Raw genomic sequence first — 21,759 nt, forward strand, 5'->3', positions numbered from 1 at the left:
GGGTCATCCCTCGGCCCATCATCCACGGATCGGTGGATCGCCAGCGCTTCAGCTGCAGCCCGAACCCTCAGGCATCAACCATTTTGGGAGTCGATCCAGGAACGTTCCCGCAGCGCGCACGGAAGCAGGGCAAAAAAACAAAAAATTTACTAATTGGCTGACACTTCCTGTATGTATTACCTAATAATTGCTCGAGTCTAGCTGATTCTGGCCTGATAACTCTCGCTTCAGCTTGCCTCTGCCCAAGCCCCCAAGGCCCAAAGCCCCAAACCCAAGGGCTTGACGCAACAGTTGACGCCTCAGGCAGAAATATATATCCAAGGGGTCTTTCTGCCTCAGGCGCCGGTAGTGGGCCTGCTCCGTAGCGAATTGTTGTTGTTGTACCCGTTCCGCAGCTGGTCTGGCTTGACACGCGTAGTGATGGGGAAGGCGCGACAATAAATAACCACCAAGATTGCTCTTCCCAGTACTGTTGCATTCTTACCTCGAGCCTTATTCTTACTCGTGGACATACTCAAGCCTTGCTCGGTCCAGGCTGCCAGGTGCTCCGTTGACCACCTGCGCACCTTTCGGTGTAGCGCCTGGTAGACCCGTATCTCACCGCGAATGGGCAATTTCCCTGCTCTCCAGGCTCGTTGACTGACGGCCACGATATGTCTGCCCCTTCCGGACAGTCTGTTCAGACAAGTGGCTTCCAGACGTCTGTCGATATTGCCCGCCAGCAGCCTTATGTCGTAGCCCCATTGGCAGGCCAGAAACGGCCGCCTAGTGGTCCTTTAAATGAAACTACTACAAATGGCCACGGCTCTCATGCTCAGGATCTGGATTTTGTCCGGCCCCAAGTGGCCCCTCTTCCAAAGAGTCGCCTGGTTGCAAGCAGGATTCGCCCCGTTGCTGGCTCAACCCCGGGAGAGCATGATAGAAAACGGGTCATTCCCTTGGAATCATCGGCCCAGGGGTTCCTCCAATCCTTAAATGACCCAAGATTTGGGCTGCCAAATTCCCTTGTTGCGAATTTTGCTGCTCTCGGTGTCACTAGCATTTATCAGTGGCAGGCATCATGCTTGCTAGGCCAGGGCCTGCTCGAAGGAAAACGGCACTTGATCTATACTGCTCCCACTGGCGGTGGAAAGTCTCTCGTGGCCGATGTCCTGATGCTGAAGCGTATTATTGAGGATCCTTCGAAGAAAGCGATCCTGGTGCTGCCGTATGTCGCTTTGGTACAAGAGAAACTTAAATGGCTTCGGCGTATCGTCCAGGATGTTGAAAAACACATCAAGGAAGCCGAAGATCAGACGGATGCTAGCCATCAACGTTGGAGAAAAATGCAGAGATCTATCCGTGTCACTGGTTTCTTTGGTGGGAGTAAAACCACTGCCTCTTGGGCCGATACAGACATCGCGGTTTGTACCATTGAAAAGGTGAGTCACTATGGAGTTACGACTGGTGTTACTTGTATCTGACCTTCATATCATCAGGCAAATTCATTGATCAACACTGCGATTGAGGAATGTAGTATCGGTGAACTTGGAGCAGTCGTATTGGATGAATTACACATGCTTGATGACGAGCATCGTGGATACTTATTGGAGCTAATGGTGACAAAACTGCTATTGTTGCAGCAGAATATTCAAATAATTGGAATGAGCGCTACCATCTCGGTAAGTACTTTTCTTGTTCTAGGATGCAACATCTGACCGTCAAGAACACCGAGTTATTGGCAGAATGGATCAACGCCCAATACTTCATTTCAACCTATCGTCCGGTTCCCGTAGATGAATATCTCGTTTACGAGAATGCGATCTACCCGGCAGCCACCTCAAGGCAACTCCTTCAAACAATGGCGAAGCTGCAAGCTAAATTCACATCATTGGGGACACTGCCTGTTCGCGAGGTTGCGACTCCCGAGCGCGAAATCGCAGCCTCGGCGTCCAAGGAATTTTCCAACCCGATGACAAATGCAATGGTAGCAATGGCAATTGATACGGTCATCGCGGGGTACGGTGCTTTGGTGTTTTGCGGTAGCAGAGTAGCCTGTCAGGTCCAAGCTGCGCTCATTAGCGAGGCAATGCCCGATATATCTGCTGGCGTGGAACACCTGAACAAGCGTTTTGACCTCTTAGCGGAACTTCGAAGTCTTCCTAGCGGCCTGGATCCGGCTCTTGAGACAATACTCATTAAGGGAGTGGGGTTCCACCGTAAGCAGTTGTCCGGATACTAAACTCAGCTTTAGTGCTGATTGAGTGATAGATGCAGGGATGACAACCGAAGAGCGGGAAGCTATTGCGCAGGCATATGATCAGGGGGTTATAAGCGTATTGGTTGCTACCTGCAGCCTCGCTGCCGGTGTCAATCTTCCCGCACGAAGAGTCATCATAAATGGAGCACGCATGGGCCGGGAATTGGTTGGCCCTGCAATGTTGTAGGTAGCCTGGGGTTTAGCGTGGTTACACTGTTTGCTAACTGGTAAAGGCGACAAATGTGCGGCCGAGCCGGGCGTAAAGGCAAAGACGAAGCTGGTGAAACGTACCTTATCTGTGGGAACGCTGACCTCAAGGCTGTGTGCGATCTACTGGAGGCGGATATGCCAGCGATAGAAAGCTGTCTGGCGCCGGAGAAAAGAGGATTGAAAAGGTAAATGGCCAATATTTGCCCCATTGGACATGTCGCTCACCTTTTCGTAGAGCGCTTCTAGAGGCGATAGCAACTGGACTGGTGTCTGGCCTCGAAGCGGTCAAGGAGTACGTGAGATGTACCCTTTTATACCGCACAGTGGATAAGAAACTATCTTATAGCATCATGAACTCGGCTCTTCAAGAATTGGCCGAAGAACAACTCATCTTTAATAGTGGTGATGAGTCTTGGGTGGCCACGCAACTTGGACAAGCGGTTGTTGCCTCCGCGTTCGCTCCAGAGGATGGCCTCTTCGTACATGAGGAGTTGAAGAAAGCGCTCCGAGCTTTTGTGATGGACGGCGACATGCATATATTCTACATGTTCACCCCGCTCCAGATCGCTGCACAGACCCAGATTGATTGGCCGATATTCAGGGATCAGTTGGATGTGCTTGATGAGAGTGGCCTGCGCGCTCTGCAGTTTGTTGGAGTCCAACCGGGATTTGTGAATACCATGTATGACCATTTTAATTCATCCACTTTCGTAGCATATAGAGTACTGATCTCTCGGCAGGGTTCAAAGTGGCGCATCAATGAGGGAGAAAACCCCGGAGCAAGTGACTCAGGCGATGATATATCGTCGCGCCTATACGGCTTTTCAGCTTCGTGATCTTAGCAACGAGGTCCCGTTGTCGGTGGTTGCGAGTCGTTATCGGATTCCTCGGGGAGGAGTCCAGACTCTGGCGCAGCAGTGTCATGGATTCGCAGCGGGAATAGTCAAATTCTGCCAACGCATGGGTTGGGGAATGTTAGCTGCAGTTCTCGACCACATGCGCGACCGCTTAGAAGCCGGTGCTCGCGCCGATCTGTTGGAAATGGCTCAAGTGACCTATGTCAAGGGCTGGACGGCAAGATTACTCCGCGACAATGGGTTCAGGAATTTGCGGGCATTAGCCGAGGCAGATCCCAAGGACATTGCTCCTGTCCTGCAGATGGTACGGGGTTCCAGCCAGCTGCCTGATAGACCAATACTGACAATTGCACTCCAATAGGTTAACCCGCGCAAAGCCCAGAGGAACCTTCACCCAACTGAAGCCGAGCGGTACTCTAAGAAGCTACTGGCCAAAGCAGACGTCATCGTTGCATCTGCAAACAAAATATGGGGTAAGAAAGCATACCTAAGATGCGTGAATTATTGATCAATGAGAGACTAATTGTCGGGTTTACTACCAGAACGAGAAATGCAACTTGAACTGGATGAATGAAGACATGAAGACTTCATATAATCGGGTCCTTATTCAGCGGCGCAGCGTCTCAATGGCATAGTGCTGGTGTGAAAACAACACATAGACGAAAGGAGTTGGAATCGTAAATATCAGGTAGAGGAAAGTGCTGGTTTTGAATCCTGGTATCCGCATTTTTGACCCAGCTGGAGATTGGACTCCAATGCATAACGACATCGATATCCGGTACATATAGCACCGAGATGCCTGATAGATCGTCTTATACCAAGCTAAACGAAACACACCGACGAGTATCGATGTGTCAACTTCGCGGTTTTCCTTGATTCTTTACCACTACGTTTGAAGCTGGGCCTGGCCACGGAGTTGGGTGTATTTGCCTCTTTGTCCAATGTGTGGGTGTGGTTACCAACGAAACAACCCTACAAGAGCCAATGAAAGTTGAAACCAATGATATATTTGCTAAATAGACAGAATAGCTTGCAGATATACAAGAAAAAATAAAGTAAAAATAAAGAGGGATAGCATAGATACTTGGACCGAAAAACGCCTTTAGTGCTCACTGCTGACTGACTTCCTACATAGATAGCTCAATATTGCCTTTTTTTTTTTTTTTTCCCTTCTTCATTTGATTTTCTCGTGCGCACTCCAAGAAACGGGCTCTGTACAGGTGACTCCACTGATTTGAGCCGCTTCGGGGGGCGATCTTATCTAGGCATTGTATTGACTTAGTTTGAGTGCAACTTCCTCACTCTGTTGACACCTTCGTAGAGCGTACGGTCGACCGCAGCCGCGACAGTGAGAGTACCACCGATGATAGCGCAAACCCCTGTTAAGAAACCGGTGAAGGTCTTCGGTCTCGCCTCGCGGTTGATGACCTTCATCGGTGAAATATCGTAGTTGAAGAAGACGCCGGGGATACCGTTGGCGGCGTGGAGACGCTCCTTGTGGCCCTCGTCTGAGGCATCTCCGCCGCGCAGAGAGCGCTTGTGCGAGGTTACGGAGTACTGGTGCGTTTCAATGCTGCCTTGACTGCCAGCGCTCACGCCGTGCGCGCCCAGCGGGGTGCTGACGTCTGAGGAGCTGTGTAGAGAGGATGAGAATAGAGGATCCCAGCCGAGGGGGAGGTAGGAGGTTGAGACGACTTTGATGAAGTACATGAAACTGAAGGCTGGCTCGGCGGCATCCTGGTTTGTGCTGTCCAGCGGGTTGGTGTGATGGTGGTCGGTCCATTGCCAGCGGTCGGAAAGCTCGTCGGGGAGCTGGGGTCCGAAGCGGAGTTGGTGGATGACATGCGACATCGTATGTTGTTCGGCTGTGGGGAGGTCGACCTCGAGGTAGTTCGCGATATCGTGGACGTGCATGTTTCCGCTGGAGAAGCTGCGGCCGGGTGCGACGTGGAAGTTGCCGACAACCTTGTTAACGCGGATGACACCTTCAAGACGGCATCCTTCGCGGCGCTGGGCTTCGATGCGCTCTCCGTAGTGTTCGCGCTCGCATTGTTCGATGTTGGCGCCCTTGCCGAAGGCCCATTGTTTCTGCGCGTATGCTTCTCGGACTTCCTCGCAGGTGTTGCAGCAACCGGCCTTGACAGCATTGGGAGGAGATGGTGCCCCGCCGCACTCGCCGCAGTACTCGGGGTCGAGGTGTTTTGCTTCTTCGGAGTGGCTGGATATGTGACTAGTCAGCGACATTCGCATCTTCCAACGGGCGCATCGATGCTTACAGTTCCAAAGATTGGATATCGAGGACATGGCCACCGTCAGCAACGGAGGCAAGGCGGACTTTGTTCACGCCGTGCGCAACGCCGACCTGCTGTTCGCCCGAGACGTCCATAACATCTAGTGTCGTAAGTTCGCAGGGGAGGCGGGGGAATGTAACGTTCAGATGAATCTCCATTTTCTCGCCTGGTTCAGTTGGGTCGCCATAATTAGCCAGTTGTTCTCTTTTGCTCAATCTTTGAAGTAATGCGGTACAGTACCTCTTGACTTATCGACGACCAACTCGGGCATGACCACGACACGCCGGTAGTCCGCCCATTCTCCCCAAACAAGCCAAAGTACAATAAGAAGCGAGGCGATTGTGATGATCCCCCCGGACGTGGTGCGGATGCGTGCCTCGTCGACAGTTTTGGCGAAGGCGTCTAGCCTTGTGAACCGTGATTTGGCCGGCATGGCTTCAATTCAATTGATCGACGATCATGCGGTTGCTACTTTTGGCTCGACCCTAAACTGGCTAGACCGCAACGATTGTGCCTAGAGTGTAGGATTTGATGTTAGTTGAAAACGGTCGAGAGTTCAGTCGTAATTGAAGTGGTAGGGATTCGGACAGATAGACGTCAAGGACAAAGAGACTGGGGGCCGAAGAACGCACTTGATATGAAATACCGTAGACGCCAGCAGAAACCAATTGAGAGAATGCGAGTATTCACTCTGGCCTCTGGCACGCAAATAAAGTGTTCCGGAAGCTGTGCTGGTGAATTGAAGTATGACCGTCCTGTGGTTTATCTCTTTCCTGGAGGGGGAGCAGTAGAACACGTAACGCGTAAAATAATGCTATGCTGAGAATGCCTTTTGTGTATTGGTATTACCAATTTCTGCCAAAGGACAAACTGCATAATACTATTGGTTGGAATCTGGACCCACTCTGTGCCTGGATCCTGTCACGTGCCTTGAGCCCCATCGCCGCCTACAGTGGGCACGTGATTTAGTTGCCTGCAAGAAATGATTCAGCGGACGTCACTTTTTCTGGTGGAAGACCTTCTCTCGCCCGCGCCTTAAACAAGAGGCTTTCTGGTGCTTTGTCTGTATTTTTGAGGATAAACACGCCACGAACTTCTCCTTTATTCTTTCTTGAATGAATAATCCGTCGCTGATACATGCTGATTGGATTTTGAACTACAAAGGCGCTCAGCGCTTTATTTGCTTTCGGGCAGCCAAACCTCAAATACGAACGGGAAAAACGACGTCCTTTCTCCCCCCTTATTCTATCCTTCAAACCAATTTACGACGCTATCCGACGCCTTATACATCATGATGAAAAGAGGCAGAGGTACTCGCGGCCGCTCGAGCACTAGTGAGCGAGGGGGAATCCGCAAGCGGGGTGCTCCAACAAAGGTTGATCGAGATGGTGATTTGGCGATGGGTGCAGGCACAAGCGCTATCCGTGGGCAGAAAGCTCCCCGAGGGCCTGGTCGATCCGGATCCCGAACAAACACAATTGACAGGAGCATCACCCAGATTCAAAAGGCTCTAGCCGGCTCTAACGCTCAAGCGAACATCCGACAAGGCGGTCGCGGGGCGGGTCTCGAGCAGATCGCCATTCGTGGATGGAAAGAAAGCAAGGCCGCATCCAACCGCGATGGCGGCGTCGAAAGTTTGGTCACCTTCCTCGAGAAGAAACTCACCCCACCCGACTCGAAAGCTGGCTCGCGCGCAAGAATCAATAAGGTATGTGCAACACTCAACTGGCGGCCACCGACATGGACATGAATTACCAGCGTCGTCCTTTCCGATGTGCTCCTGTTTTCAAGGATGGTACCTCCAGAACGGCGATCGGCGGATGCCTAGGCTTTATGGGCGTTTGTTCCTTTGGATGGCTGCGGTTTTCAAGGTCTCTTACGCCTTGCTAACGTTAATTAGTCGCGGGTGGAAGGCGACGCTTTGATAGCGTCCATCCGACCGGATTTACTAGAAAGAATGCTTCAACTCAATGGCTTTAGCTTTGCAGGAGCTCCTCTTACGATCGAAAAACACGACCAGGCGACGGCTGCATTGTTGGACAACTCGATGCCAACACAGAACGGTACAACCCCGTCGGCCGCGGACACGAAGTCGAAAATGACAGCGATATTGGGGAGACGGTACTATCAACAGCCCAAGTTACTCGACCTCTCCAAGCTGGCGAGCGACCCAGATCTAGTAGCTATGGGGATTTTTGGCACAACCTCAACCGAATCCAAGTTCTTCCCCGCACTGATGAAAGTGTGGGATCTCAACTTCGATAATCCTACTGCCCGCCGCGAGGCTGTCGAAAGTGTTAGCCTCGCGGATAATCAGCTCGCCAATATCTCCGTTGTAACGACGCTTTCCCAAACATTTCCGGACTTGAAAAACCTCGATCTATCAAACAACAGTTTCGCTGATGCTCAAGCGCTTATCGGATGGCGTTGGAAATTTCGCAAACTACAATTCCTCGACCTTACCGGCAATCCCTTCAGTGCCGACCCGATATTTAAAGATACTATGCTCAAGTGGTATCCGGAACTCAGAACATTAAATAACACCCAAGTGCGCACCGAGGAAGAAGTCGCTGCGCAAAAGAAAACTCCAATTCCTGTTCGAGCTCCTCATTTCCACGACGAATCTCAGATCGCAGAGAACTTTATTAGAACATTCTTTACCGGTTATGATGGCAATAGGAGCGAAATACTTACCGGCTTCTACGATAATAACTCCAGCTTTTCACTCAATGTCAACACATCTGCTCCGCGAGCACTCCAGACGGAGCCTGCTCCTTGGGATCCGTATCTGAAGAAGAGCCGAAACCTTCTCAAAATCAGCCATTTACCGGCTAGAATGTCCCGTACATATACGGGCGTCGAGAGGATTCGCGAACTATGGACAACACTTCCACAAACTAGGCATCCGGATATCGCGGCAAGCCCCGAAGATTGGCTTATTGAATGCTTTCCGATCCCTGGACTTCCTGATATCTCGGGCCAGAGCACAACTGGCGTGGGTGGCTTCCTTATTATGGTTCATGGAAAGTTCGAAGAAAGCAATGCGGGGAAAGTTGAAACTCGAAGTTTTGACCGCACTTTTGTTCTCGGACCCGGTGCAGGCATAGGAGGAATTAGAGTTATCAACGATGTCCTCTGCCTGCGAGCGTTCGGCGGCAATGAAGCATGGCAATTGGAGCCCCAGCCTGCTGCAGCTCAACCCGTACCTCCCCCGGTTGCGCCTCCAGCGGCGAACCCAGCTACACCTTCTGGGTACGGTCTTCCAGCACCTGGAAAGGCCGACGTTCAGGTGCAACAAGAGCAATTAGTGATGCAATTGAGCGCCAAAACTATGATGACATTGCAGTACTCCGAACTGGCGCTTTCAGGGAACGGGTGGAGTCTCGATGCTGCTTTAAAAAACTTCGAGGAACTAAAGGTAGACGGCCTCACTCCAACTCCTTTGATTTGTAACCTTGTGCTAACTAGATGGAAAGACTCAGGGCCAGCTACCCCCCGACGCTTTTCTTCCAGGAGCTCCTGTATAGCTCCGAATTCACACGAATACCACCCGACCGTTGCAAGTTACTTAAGATAAGCGAGGATGACAATTTGGATTATTTATTTTATTGTTGAATTTGATAGTGGATGCATGGCTTAGGCGAAATGGCTTTTACAGGTTACCTCATATTGTTCAAATATCCCAGTTCATTGTACTATAAAGACCACGAAGACATGTTAATAGAGAAGAGCGAGAATCAAAACCAAATTTTCTTGCTTCATTAATCGTGGATCGTATCTCGTAGCTACTGTAACCTTTAATGGCTGCCTTGGCGGGGCCGGGCCCGATCGCTCAGGGAAAGCTGGAGTTTCCGCCAACTTTCTCCGCAGTCTGAAGTTCAGACAGACCACCTGCATAAAACAACCACACCCCAACTGAATTATTCCTAATTTAATCAAACCCACAGTGCGCGCTTTCCGACTGGACCTGCAGCATGATCCCTGCGTTCATTCCCGAGAGCTAATGGAATGCCCGCTACAATTATCACACACAACACCGGCCAGATGGCTTCCAACGGGACAGCGCCCCTCGATCCCCTGGACGCAGGTGAGCCGATGGAATTGAGACCGTGATTGCAGATTAACTTGCTGATTATGGATATAAATTACCAGCTGACTATGACCCCATTGATCACCTAAACGGTATCTTCTCACACCCTTCCACCCTCTCCTCCGTCTCCGATGTATCCCAACGATTGCGTGACTACGAAGCCGAGCTAGACACTGAAATTGGCGCGCTGGTGGAGGACCAGGTCACGTCAAATGCGGAGAGCGTCGAGCGCATTCAGACCGCTAAGGCGGATTTGTCGGAGCTTTTCAAGAAAATTGACGATGTCCGCGACCGCGCGTCCAAGACGGAGCACTCCATCACGGAGATGACTGCGGATATTAAGCAGCTGGACAACGCAAAGAAGAACCTGACACAGTCGATGACGGCTTTGAAAAGACTGCAGATGTTGACCACTGCGTACGACCAACTACGTGTCCTCAGCCGCACGCGACAGTATCGGGACTGCTCTCAGCTGCTCCAGGCAGTGATTCAATTGGTCGCGCACTTCAAGTCGTATCGGTCGATTGATCAGATCGCTCTCCTTAGTCGAAATGTGGCAGATATACAACGGGATTTGCTGGAACAGATCTGTGAGGATTTCGAGCTGGCATTTGCTAAGGGCGAAGTAGTCGCGAGGAGGGTGGCGCTTTCAGAGGCGTGTTCCGTCATGGACGCGCTTGGTGAACATGCAAGGACTAGGCTGATGACTTGGTACTGCAATTTCCAGCTGCGTGAATATCGGCAAGTCTTTCGGAATAATGAAGAGGCGGGGTCTTTGGACAACATTTCGCGAAGGTATTCGTGGTTCCGACGGATTCTGCGAATTTACGACGAAGAGTACGGCCCCATATTCCCCGCGACTTGGAGAGTGGATGAGATACTGGCAAACGCATTCTGCGAGGGAACGAGGGATGACTTTAAAGGAATACTCTCCCGGTCGGTGCGAAACGGTCAAACAATTGATGTCAATTTGTTGCTCTCCTGTTTACAGGAAACACTTGACTTTGAGCATTCCCTCGAGCGACGCTTCGCAATCCCATCTCGACCTTCGACTGATACATTTGCCTCAGCGGAAACGCCTGTATTTGGCCAAGCTATTTCTGAAGCGTTTGAGCCTTACTTGAGTGTATGGGTAAATGCTCAGGACAAACAGCTGGCCACCCTGATACCGAGATACCGCCAGCAACCCGTTAAACCGCTAGGGGAAGAATTTGACTCAAACATAGTCATTGCCTCCTCCATGGAGCTTTTTACTTTCTATAGACACGCCCTTCAGCAGTGCGCGAAGCTGTCCACAGGCGCAAGCCTCGCAGACCTGTCGAAAGTCTTTGCCAAATATCTTGACCAGTACGCTCAGCAGGTATTGCTCTACTATATCAGCGACCAACCAACTTCTCACAACCCCCTGGGGTCACCCGGGGTGGAAGAGTATATTGCCGTGCTCAACACGACAGACTACTGCTACACCACGTGTAATCAACTGGAGGAGAAGATAAAAAGCCGCCTCGACAAGAATTTAAAGCAAGGTGTTGACCTGCAAAGCCAAGCGGATTCATTTATGGGAATAGCATCTGCTGCTGTCCGAGGCCTTGTGCGTAAAGTTGAGACTGAGCTGGAGCCTTGCTGGCGAGAGATGCGCAACACGCCGTGGAATAGGATGGAGGGAGTTAGCGACCAGAGCTCCTACGTCGGGGAATTGCTGTCGAAAACGAGCACCAAATCGTCCGATATCTTGCCGTTGATTCATAAGCAACAATATGCAAGGGCTTTCGCGGACCACGTAGTGGAGTTGATTGCGAATATTTTCCTCCAGAACGTCTTCCAATGTAAGCCTGTTTCGGAGACAGGCGCAGAGCAGGTAAGTTTCACCCCTGCCATCTTGTATACAATTGATAATTAACACACTGCAGATGCTCCTTGATACGTACACCATCAAAACAGGCCTATCTTCACTTTTACCTGCTCCGCCCCCCGCCGGCTTCGTCAAGCGCGTGAACAATAGTTTCGCAAAGATCGAAACCTTGCTTAAAACCCTTCAAGTACAACCCTCACCACCTGAAGCCCTCGTTCAAGCCTACTTAATCCACATTGCGGATCGAAACAATACAAACTTCCGTAAGATCCTTGACCTGAAGGGTATTCGGAGCCGCCAGGAGCAAAACCATCTGGTAGAACTCTTCCAGATCCATCGCACCTCAGACCGATACGCCTCTAACATCCAAGAAAGTAATCCTGTACTGGGTGGGCTCCAAACAAACGCGGCTTCATCGTCTACGTCCGTTTCACAGGGGTTAGGACTGGGCAACCTTGGCAGCGCCTCGGCGGCATCGAGCGGTCGATTTGATGCCTCTCTGCTTGGGTCAGCAATCATCTCTGCGGCGAAGGATGGTGTTGATAGATTAGGCACACCCATGGGCTCATCCACACCTACAAACGCCACCGCATCCGGAGGCGGTAACTCGTTGTCTGCTTCAGGTACACCTGCTGTTACACCTGGACCTTCTGTACAAACCCAAAGTCAAACCGGCGACGTGGGGTCTAATTTGAATGAGAATCTGAGGAATCTTGGCAAATTCTTCCGGAGAGACTTGGGCTTCGGAGGTCGGTTCGGCAGGGGTGGTGATGATGGGTGAAGTGGAACGAACATTCTTGTGTATACGTTTCAGCGATGACAGACATAGGCCTGCTGCCGCGTGTTTTATGATTATATTATTTATATTCTTCTTACTCTTAGACCAGCATTGAGCAGAGCATCGCATTGTGGGAACTATTTTAGGAAATATTAGCAGTATATAATAGGAAGAGCTACTTCAAGCACATACTAATTCGCCATATTTACTTTTTGGGTAGCCGTCTAGCCTCTATCTATTTACATGTACACCATTGTAATCCGTGAATCATCAGAACGCGCTAATTACCTCTCATCGTAGTCCTCGCCAAGCTTCTTCCTTAGGTTTGTCATGGTATATAAAGAATTGTTCAATGCGGCTTTCTGTTTGTGATCACCATCCGCGGGCAATGATACAGGTGACGTCCCCGCTTCATTGATTGTGTTGATCACTGCGTCTGAAACAGATTCCCATTCTAATTTGTTCCTGGAACCTTGCTTCAGTCGGAATGCCTCAAGCAGAGAAGCCGAAGGAACTGGGCTTGATCGCCATTCTTGTGTTGACCCTGGCTCACGGATGCAATCGACTGAGATGAGCACCGTATTGGCGTCCTCGCTGACTTGGACGTCCAGGACATTGCCTGAGGCCTTGACGGGATCCTGCGGTGTTATTGAGCCGTTGGTTTCTAGAGTGAATGTTTGGAGGGTTGGGCTTCTGTGAAGATTGTTAGTTTGCTTGAACTAGAGGCTTGATGATCGGGGGACGCACCCTTCCAGAGAGACAAAAATAACACGCTGGGCTTCTGGACCAAGAGAGGCTGCCCAGATTCCGCGAACAGCCACTTCCTTGCCTTCAAGAGATTCCTCGATGAGGGGCACCGTGTGTAGGAGTTCGCCAGCTGCCCAGTTCCAGACGATGAGATGAGGGTCACCGCCGCCAGAGATAAGGAATTCCGGTGCCCATTGGGGAATGCAGAGTTTGGAAATGAATGAAGTGTGTCCAAGGCAGTAGTTCTCAATGACATGTGCTTGGGGAGCGCTGCGAGAGACACGGATATGTTCATCTCTATCAGCACTGAGAATATAGCTTCTTTTCTGGGTAGATGATGGATCCGGTGAAGGAAGTGAGGCAAAAGCGACATCTGTGAGGAGGGAGACATGGCCTAGAAGCAGGTCATGATCGAAGATGGGCTTTTCAGATTCCTTCTTCTGATTGGAGTCATTCTGCCGCTCTAATTGCATTTCAAGTGACCTGAGATTGCGCTGCGTATGCACAGTGAGGTTTGTGGCAGCAATACGCATGGAACCCATCTGGTTCCGAGTCTTTGAGACAGCACGTGGCTCAGCGCTGGGTATTAATGGCATGGAATAGACATCTCCGAACTTGTCGCCGGTCAGGATGTCACTGTTTTCCATGAATGTGATGGCGCACGGCCGCTTGGGCATTTGCCTGGGATATGGTGTGAGGTCCTACTCATCCACTTAACTAAACGGGAGCTACACTTACCTTTCACTTAATTGCAAGAACGAACCGTCTCCCTCGATTTGAAAGACACGGACGCATTTGTCTTCTCCTGTGAGCGCAACGAGATATTCACCATCAGATGTGGACGTCACAACGGGTATGCTCGTCCAGGCAGCGGGCTTCTTTGTAGATTCCACGCCAACTTTCTGCTCCGAAGATGTATCAACCTTTCTCTTTTTCCCAGGAGGGCCTTCAATCTCTAGGTTAGATCCAGCATTGTTTGCATTAGGATCATCCACACCATCTTGCGGCCAGACGGAGAGCCGCTTTCCAGATTCCGCAGAATAAGAGAACAGCTTTGCGCCAGCTGATGCTACGAGCACATTTCTAGAGTCGCCATTCTTTTTCTTGACAAATTGCATGCATTGGAGCGGATGCTGGAAGTTTTCGGCCATGCTGGTGTAGAGTTTTGGCGGGGCAGGATGAGTTGTAAACGGTTAAATCTCACACTGTACAAGCAGATTAATGGATCAAGACAGATAGACAACCAAACTAATCTCCAGCAGGCACATTTCTCTGTTCTCCCGTCTTGTTATATCGAGATTTCCATCAATGGATGGCGGCGGAGCTTGGGCGGGGCACACGTGATCGGCTAGCGAGCGGAAGCCACAAGAAAAGAAAATCGCCAAAACGCACAAATCCGAAAAGCTTCAACGTCGCATACCGACATCAACAACAACCATTTTACGAATTTTCCCTTGCCCTTAAACATCCTATCTTCAGTGAAATAAGGAGACATGGGGGGCAAGTCCGAGACCAAGGCCGCTTACTTCGATAAGCTCAAGAGCCTTCTTGACGATTACAAGACCGTGTTCATCGTCGGTGTTGACAATGTCAGCTCTCAACAGATGCACGAGATCCGTATCTCCCTCCGTGGTGAGGGTGTTGTCCTGATGGGCAAGAACACCATGGTAAGCTCTATTCAGTCTGCGATTTTATGTGGGCGCAATTGACCGAAATTTTTCTAGGTTCGCCGTGCCCTCAAGGGTTTCATCAACGACAACCCCGAGTACGAGCGTCTCCTGCCGCACGTCAAGGGTGTGTACATCAAGCCAAAAAGAGTCGGTAAAACGTGTAGACTGATAATGAATTAGGCAACGTCGGTTTCATCTTCACCAACGGTGACCTCAAGGCTACCAAGGAGAAGATCCTTGCCAACCGTGTCGCTGCCCCTGCTCGTGCTGGTGCCATCGCCCCCGATGATGTCTGGATTCCTGCCGGTAACACTGGTATGGAACCCGGTAAGACCTCTTTCTTCCAGGCTCTCGGTGTTCCCACCAAGATTGCCCGTGGTACCATTGAAATTACCACCGATCTTAAGCTCGTTGAGGAGGCCACCAAGGTCGGTCCTTCCGAGGCCACCCTGCTCAACATGCTCAACATCTCTCCCTTCACCTACGGTATGACCATCCAGCAGGTCTACGACAACGGCCAGACCTTCAGCGCTGCCGTTCTCGACATCGAGGAGGAGCAGCTTCTCGAGGCCTTCAGCGGTGCCATCAAGACCATCGCCACCATCTCGCTGGCTACCAACTACCCCACCATCCCCTCGGTTATTCACTCTCTCGTCAACGGCTACAAGAAGGCCTTGGCTGTTGCTGTCGAGACTGAGTACAGCTGGCCCGAGATTGAGGAGCTCAAGGACCGTATCGCCAACCCTGACGCTTACGCTTCCTCCGCTCCCGCCGCTGCCGCTGCTGGGGGTGCTGCCCCTGCTGCTGCCGAGGCTGCTCCCGCTGAGGAGGCTGACGAGTCCGACGAGGACATGGGCTTCGGTCTCTTCGACTAAACGTCTCGTGCCAATGTACGGGATACGAATGCCATGTATTAGATACTCTTTATGACCAATCATGAGGTTGGGTAATGAAAAATGATACTGGTGAACATTTTCTGTTCTAGTAAGATATGAACGTAGCTACGCTTCATATTCTTACACAGTCATCAAGGTACGTTTTGTCTCCTAATCCTTGAGCATCCCCTTACCTATCACGACACATTCCGGGCGGAAGATGATATAATTTTTAACTCGTAACACCTGCCGGTGTGCTGAAGATTAAAAACACGCAACAACAAACACTCTAATTTTTTGCTGACGCCTCACCCTCAATTGCCTTGACATTACACACACATGCGCTGTTACTCTTCATACTAACAGTTGTCATAGGCTACTTCCTACTTCGTACTTCGTAGATGTTTATCCTTCACAATTTGTAGATTGGTGACTGTTGCCCTAGCTAGCTCAGGGTTAACTCGGCGTGGTCAGGTGGCGGAACTGAGATTACTTCTAGGAATAGATATAGAGAATACCTACCCATTCTGCGCATTTGTTTCCTTGTAAAGCCACTTAAATAATGATAAAATTTTTAGTCAGAATACATGAACAATGTGGATCGCGGGGCAGACGGCCCGAGGCACCCAGATGGCCAGAGCAAGAATATCATCGGAGCATCGGAGACTGCGGTTCCAAGTTCCCCTCCCTCACCAACCAACCCTCTGCCCCGCCTGACAAAATGACACAATTCGCGCCATTGAAGAACGATTTATTGTTGAGAGCTGCAAGGGGTATTACATTATCTACGATTGCCTTTTGAAGCCTCGATCTAACTATATCTTTAGGTGAAAAGGTGCAGCGTCCGCCGATATGGATTATGCGACAGGGTACGGTTCACCTCTGCGCTTCCGTTCACTGCAAATTCCTAGTTACTTCATCTTAAATCTTGTACGCTTTATAATATATATAACTGACTTTTTTGCTCCTCATAGCTGGCCGCTACCTCCCGGAATACCACGAAGCCAAGGGCACCCGTGACTTCTTCGAGTGCTGTCGTGACCCCGAAGTTGCCTCAACAATCACCATCCAGCCCGTCGACCGATATGAGGGCCTTATCGACGCTGCTATTATATTCTCCGATATCCTGGTCATCCCGCAAGCAATGGGTATGACCGTGGAAATGGTCGATAAGAAGGGACCTCACTTCCCTGAGCCGCTCAGCTCCCCCACCGACGGACAATACGAGAAGGTCATAGCGAAGGAAGTTGACGTCAAGGCGGAATTAGACTACGTATACAAGGCGATCACGCTTACCCGGACGAAACTGAATGGAAGAGTTCCGCTTATTGGGTTCTGCGGGGCACCATGGACGCTGCTTTGCTATATGGTTGAGGGTGGTGGCAGCAAGATGTTTATTCAGAGCAAGACGTGGGTTTATAGATATCCCAAGGAGTCGCAGGTGCTGCTCCAGAAGATTGCCGAAATCTGTGTGGAGTATCTGGCACTTCAGGTGGCTGCGGGCGCCCAGCTGGTCCAGGTATTTGACTCCTGGGCCGGAGAGCTGTCGCCGGCGTCCTTTAAGGGATTCTCTCTGCCGTATTTGAGACATATCTCTGCGAACCTGCCCCGCAGACTAAAGGAGATGGGTCTGGAACCGGTGCCAATGACGGTCTTTGCGAAGGGTGCCTGGTATGCCCTTGACGATCTTTGCGAATCGGGATATAATGTTGTTGGGCTGGACTGGTTGCATGACCCGGCTGAGGCGTTCAAGATCGCCAACGGGAGGGTGACAATTCAGGGCAACGCTGACCCCGGTGTTCTCTATGGAGGCCGCGAGGCTATTACCCAGGCTGTGGAGACGATGGCCGATGGATTTAAGAAGGGAAAGCAAGGATGGATTGCCAACTTGGGCCATGGTATGCTTCTTTAATTCTTCATGCTTCGTATGTGCTAATTTTATATAGGTGTCACACCCTTTGTGAAACCCGATGATCTCAAATTCTACTTTGAGGAGATTCATCGGCTCACGGCCGACTAAGCGTCTCAATTTGGCGACACAAGGGCTGATTTTCTGGCGGGGGCATATCGGCCGGCCTGCATATGGGATATGGGAATATAATGTTCCAATACTAGACACCAATATCCTCGTTCCTGTATTGACATGGTGTCAGCACCAGATGGGTTTGCTTTCAAACACCGAAAAAAGATGGATCAAGGGCTCAGTTAAGCAACCAAAAAGATACCACAGAGGATAAAAGAAAGAATGCAACAACCTACCAAAGCTCAGGATTCTCCTTAATAGTCTTCTCCATCATCTGTTTACACTCCTCATTATCCAACACCACTACTTCAACCCCGCGACTTTTGAGATACTCCTCTCCACCAACAAAATTCCTGTTCTCACCAATCACCACCCGCTTAACCTTGTACAAGATACAAGCCCCAGTGCACATATCGCACGGCGACAAAGTCGTGTACATTGTAGCGCCTTCGTACGCCGACGCAGGTAAACGGCCAGAATTCTCAAGGGCCGATATCTCGCCCTGTACCCGCACCTAGTTAGCCAAACCTTCCACGGCTTATCGACCGTAGTATAATATAGATGGAGAGGGCCTGGAACTAACATGTAACGTTGCACTACCCTTCTGCACACGCATATTATGTCCCCTGCCAAGAATCGTTCCATCTTTGCCTACGAGTGCCGCGCCGATAGGGACGCCGCCCTCGGCCGCGCCGTTTCTGGCCTCCTCAACAGCTGCGATGAATCCAGCGTCTGTATCCATGTTTCGGGGTTATATCAAATTGAAGGCTGAGAAGGGTGAGGTAATAGATAGTGAATTTAAGGCAAAAGGCATATATATGGATATAGAGATAAGTGGTGCAGAGCTTGCATATCAGAACGGGTCGGGGAATGTGGCTAGCTGCCGTTCTGGTTTTAGCTTGACCCGCAATTTGAAAGGAGCTCCACGCGGATTTAAAGATCCAGATACATAGGGTGCGATGTAGTTTGGGGTAAGTAGTAGGACCTAAGAGTTAGGCTTCTAGGGATGGATATGAGTGGCTCGGGGCTTTTAGTCGAGTGATTGAATGGCACATTCCCGGAGGGCGAGCTCGAACGCTGGTCTGCTGTGGATTGGGAGGAGGGGTGAAGCATATGATGCACTACAAGGTTAAGATATTATCTCGCCACCTGAGTGAAGATTGCATCCCAGTCAGCCGATATGTCCCAAAGGTAGTGATAAACTCAGCCTCTTGATGTACTCTGAGTACGCGTTTGTTAGAACGCTCTTGGTGGTGTGGCCCCTCTCTTTCTTGTTCAGGACTCTTATCGATAAGGATTGGTAATTCTGTCGCCGCCTGAGGCAAAGAAATAAGATTTTGTGGTTGGGTTGGAATTTCTCTTTGTGCTCCACGGTTCGATTTATGACAGTGGAAACCGGTAGGATACCAAAAATACGCTTGCGGAGGTGAGGCAAGGCTGACACTAACCCTCGTTTTGTAATTGAGTTACGCAGGCGACGGAAGAAATTCCAAGAATTCGATGGAAGAGCATCGAAGAAGGTCGAATGTGCTTGGCATGGAATTCAGCGGGCAATCTGCGAGGTCGAAACGACAAGAAGTACAAAGATAGAAATCCAACAGTGATCAGTGAGACGGACGCCCAGGTTGAGTGCAGTCTGTTAAAAAGCAATCAATTCGCCTTTCTATCTTGAAGTCCGCTTTTTTCTGCACTTGTCTAATTTGTAGTTATCGACTTATCGCCGGTATCAGCCATACCTCCAATCCCGCAAAGTTACCGCGGAAAGAAGGTCCATCGGTGCCTGGTCCTGGTATCCAATTACGCAGAATTACCAAAGATACAGCCCTTCGCCATCCCCAACTTTCTTCCACTCTCATTCAGCCGTCGGACCAATTCTTCAAGCCGCCATCCACTTCCTTTTAAAACCCTCTCTCTCACCACCTTCACATCCCCTCCTCCACATCCAAGGCTCTAGCCGACTATTTTTGCCCTCCTTCTCTCACGTCCGGCGATTGCATTTTTTCCCGACTCCTGCCCTCCCGGTCCAGCTTTCCGTTCAAAAGTTCTTGTTTATTCGGAGCCTTGCTTCCTTTTTACCCCTCGCGAACTCCTCCTTTCTTTTTCACTCTTCCTCCGGTACACTTTAGATTTAGATCACAATGGTTAAGGATACGAAGTTTTACGATACCCTCGGGGTGAGTCTCACTATCTGTACTTTGTTATCTGGCGGTGAAGCTAACAGTGTCTGTCCTAGGTTGACCCGTCGGCCACTGAGGCTCAACTGAAGACTGCCTACAAGAAGAGTGCCCTCAAGTACCACCCTGGTACGTGACAATTTATGGAAAGAAAAACAAGCGACGAGTATCCTGACTTTATCCCCCGTATAGATAAGAACCCCAACAACCCTGAGGCCGCCGAAACGTTCAAGGACATCACCAAAGCGTACGAAGTTCTGTCCGATTCCCAGCAGCGGTCCATCTATGATCAACTCGGCGAGGAGGGTCTTGAAGGTGGTGGCGGTGCCGGTGGCATGGGTGCTGAGGATCTCTTCGCACAATTCTTTGGCGGCGGAGGTGGCTTCGGTGGCATGTTCGGTGGTGGTATGCGGGACACGGGCCCCAAGAAGGCTCGCACCATCCACCACGTTCACAAGGTCAATTTGGAAGACATCTACCGCGGCAAGGTCTCCAAGCTGGCTCTCCAGAAGTCCGTCATCTGTTCCACCTGCGATGGCCGTGGTGGTAAGGATGGCGCTGTTAAGTCGTGTACCGGCTGTAACGGTTCAGGTATGAAGACCATGATGCGCCAGATGGGCCCCATGATCCAGCGCTTCCAGACCGTCTGCCCCGACTGCAACGGTGAAGGAGAGATCATCCGTGAGAAGGACCGCTGCCGCAACTGTCACGGTAAGAAGACCGTTGTTGAGCGCAAGGTCCTTCACGTTCACGTCGACCGTGGTGTCAAGAACGGCCACAAGATCGAATTCCGCGGTGAAGGTGATCAGCTCCCTGGCGTTATGCCTGGAGATGTTGTCTTCGAGATTGAGCAGAAGCCCCACCCTCGATTCCAGCGCAAGGACGATGACTTGTTCTACCACGCTGAGATCGACCTTCTCACCGCGCTCGGCGGTGGAACTCTTAACATTGAGCACCTTGACGAACGGTGGTTGTCCGTGACGATCGCTCCTGGCGAGGTTATCACTCCTGGTATGTAACCCGATCAGCAGGTGCAATGAAGGGGGGAAAAAACTAATATGATGATTATAGGCGCTATCAAGCTCATCAAGGGCCAGGGTATGCCATCTTTCCGCCACCACGACCACGGTAACCTCTACATCCAGTTCGACGTCAAGTTCCCTGAGAAGGACGATCTGCAAAACCTCAACCTCCTGGAGCAAGTTCTGCCACCCCGCAAGGAACAGGCCCAGGCTCCTTCAGATGCTATGGTGGAAGACTTCGAACTGGAAGACGTTGAGGGTGATGGCGGCTCACAAGCACGCGCCCACGGCGCGGCCGGTATGGATGACGACGACGATGATGTTCCTCCTGGTGCTGAGCGGGTGCAATGCGCTTCTCAGTAAACTAGGTTTTATGATTGGGTAACGGATGTGCCAGGGCTTCATGAACTTCGCTTATGATACCATGTTGAAGGTCAGCCCTGGTGCTGGTCTATTCTGTTTTGTTTTTTCGACGACTTGCTTTGCGATGGCGTTTGCACCGAAGATTCGGATGATGAATGGAGATTCTAATTTTCTTCACCCCCTTTTTTTCATTTTTTCCCCGGCATCTGTCGACCGCTTGACTCGCTTGATTTCTATACCAAATCTCCTTCCATTTTCGTCCTAGGTGGACCTGGGCTGGCACGTCACGAACGGATGTCCAGCTTTCGCGCTTTATTGTGTGCGACTGGGTTTGACCGCAGGTCGGGGATAGTTTTCTCGGGGTGGTTACCAACATTATAGACTCGCATGAACTTGGGTATGAATTTTCCTTCATCGGCTTCCATGAGTGTGTTGTAGATCGTGTAGAATCGTCGCAATTCCCCAGATAACCTTGGGACTGGGTATTGGGGTCATCGGTATATAAGTAAATCGGTGAGGACCCTGGCAGCTACCTCCAAGGTTGCTCACCACGGTCCTTTATCTAACC

At 50.7% G+C, this 21,759-nt stretch overlaps 9 protein-coding genes across 9 annotated transcripts; 6 read left to right on the top strand and 3 right to left on the bottom strand.

Annotated features, from left to right (window-relative positions):
* Positions 1-653: 653 nt before the first annotated feature.
* APUU_71049S (DEAD/DEAH box helicase) lies at positions 654-3,880 on the top strand (the record flags this gene model as incomplete). The annotated part of the gene is made up of 9 exons (XM_041695989.1): positions 654-1,421; positions 1,479-1,661; positions 1,706-2,198; positions 2,251-2,422; positions 2,473-2,634; positions 2,685-3,131; positions 3,190-3,610; positions 3,668-3,779; positions 3,849-3,880. 9 exons carry the CDS (start codon positions 654-656, stop codon positions 3,878-3,880), a joined length of 2,790 nt encoding a protein of 929 aa, XP_041561665.1.
* Positions 3,881-4,584: 704 nt separating this feature from the next.
* APUU_71050A (retrograde cargo receptor ERV46) lies at positions 4,585-6,030 on the bottom strand (the record flags this gene model as incomplete). The annotated part of the gene is made up of 3 exons (XM_041695992.1): positions 4,585-5,524; positions 5,583-5,763; positions 5,838-6,030. The coding sequence occupies 3 exons, from the start codon at positions 6,028-6,030 to the stop codon at positions 4,585-4,587; spliced, it is 1,314 nt and encodes a 437-aa protein (XP_041561666.1).
* Positions 6,031-6,888: 858 nt separating this feature from the next.
* Positions 6,889-9,124, top strand: MEX67 (mRNA export factor mexA; the record flags this gene model as incomplete). The annotated part of the gene is made up of 3 exons (XM_041695993.1): positions 6,889-7,305; positions 7,498-9,015; positions 9,074-9,124. 3 exons carry the CDS (start codon positions 6,889-6,891, stop codon positions 9,122-9,124), a joined length of 1,986 nt encoding a protein of 661 aa, XP_041561667.1.
* A 481-nt stretch (positions 9,125-9,605) lies between these two features.
* On the top strand, positions 9,606-12,320 carry VPS53 (putative GARP complex subunit Vps53; the record flags this gene model as incomplete). The annotated part of the gene is made up of 3 exons (XM_041695994.1): positions 9,606-9,684; positions 9,750-11,545; positions 11,598-12,320. The coding sequence occupies 3 exons, from the start codon at positions 9,606-9,608 to the stop codon at positions 12,318-12,320; spliced, it is 2,598 nt and encodes an 865-aa protein (XP_041561668.1).
* Positions 12,321-12,601: 281 nt separating this feature from the next.
* trm82 (putative tRNA methyltransferase) lies at positions 12,602-14,215 on the bottom strand (the record flags this gene model as incomplete). Its single annotated transcript, XM_041695995.1, has 3 exons — positions 12,602-13,010; positions 13,065-13,745; positions 13,803-14,215. 3 exons carry the CDS (start codon positions 14,213-14,215, stop codon positions 12,602-12,604), a joined length of 1,503 nt encoding a protein of 500 aa, XP_041561669.1.
* A 342-nt stretch (positions 14,216-14,557) lies between these two features.
* On the top strand, positions 14,558-15,609 carry RPP0 (60S ribosomal protein uL10; the record flags this gene model as incomplete). Its single annotated transcript, XM_041695996.1, has 3 exons — positions 14,558-14,731; positions 14,789-14,858; positions 14,915-15,609. The coding sequence occupies 3 exons, from the start codon at positions 14,558-14,560 to the stop codon at positions 15,607-15,609; spliced, it is 939 nt and encodes a 312-aa protein (XP_041561670.1).
* A 721-nt stretch (positions 15,610-16,330) lies between these two features.
* On the top strand, positions 16,331-17,629 carry HEM12 (uroporphyrinogen decarboxylase HEM12; the record flags this gene model as incomplete). The annotated part of the gene is made up of 4 exons (XM_041695997.1): positions 16,331-16,382; positions 16,437-16,478; positions 16,584-17,507; positions 17,556-17,629. The coding sequence occupies 4 exons, from the start codon at positions 16,331-16,333 to the stop codon at positions 17,627-17,629; spliced, it is 1,092 nt and encodes a 363-aa protein (XP_041561671.1).
* Positions 17,630-17,720: 91 nt separating this feature from the next.
* On the bottom strand, positions 17,721-18,374 carry FCY1 (cytosine deaminase; the record flags this gene model as incomplete). Its single annotated transcript, XM_041695998.1, has 3 exons — positions 17,721-17,742; positions 17,869-18,134; positions 18,216-18,374. 3 exons carry the CDS (start codon positions 18,372-18,374, stop codon positions 17,721-17,723), a joined length of 447 nt encoding a protein of 148 aa, XP_041561672.1.
* Positions 18,375-19,770: 1,396 nt separating this feature from the next.
* On the top strand, positions 19,771-21,191 carry YDJ1 (type I HSP40 co-chaperone YDJ1; the record flags this gene model as incomplete). Its single annotated transcript, XM_041695999.1, has 4 exons — positions 19,771-19,806; positions 19,866-19,935; positions 19,999-20,817; positions 20,878-21,191. The coding sequence occupies 4 exons, from the start codon at positions 19,771-19,773 to the stop codon at positions 21,189-21,191; spliced, it is 1,239 nt and encodes a 412-aa protein (XP_041561673.1).
* Between the last annotated feature and the right edge of the window lie 568 nt (positions 21,192-21,759).

The sequence above is a fragment of the Aspergillus puulaauensis genome, chromosome 7 (assembly GCF_016861865.1).
Source record: "Aspergillus puulaauensis MK2 DNA, chromosome 7, nearly complete sequence".
Taxonomy (NCBI): Eukaryota; Fungi; Ascomycota; class Eurotiomycetes; order Eurotiales; family Aspergillaceae; genus Aspergillus; species Aspergillus puulaauensis.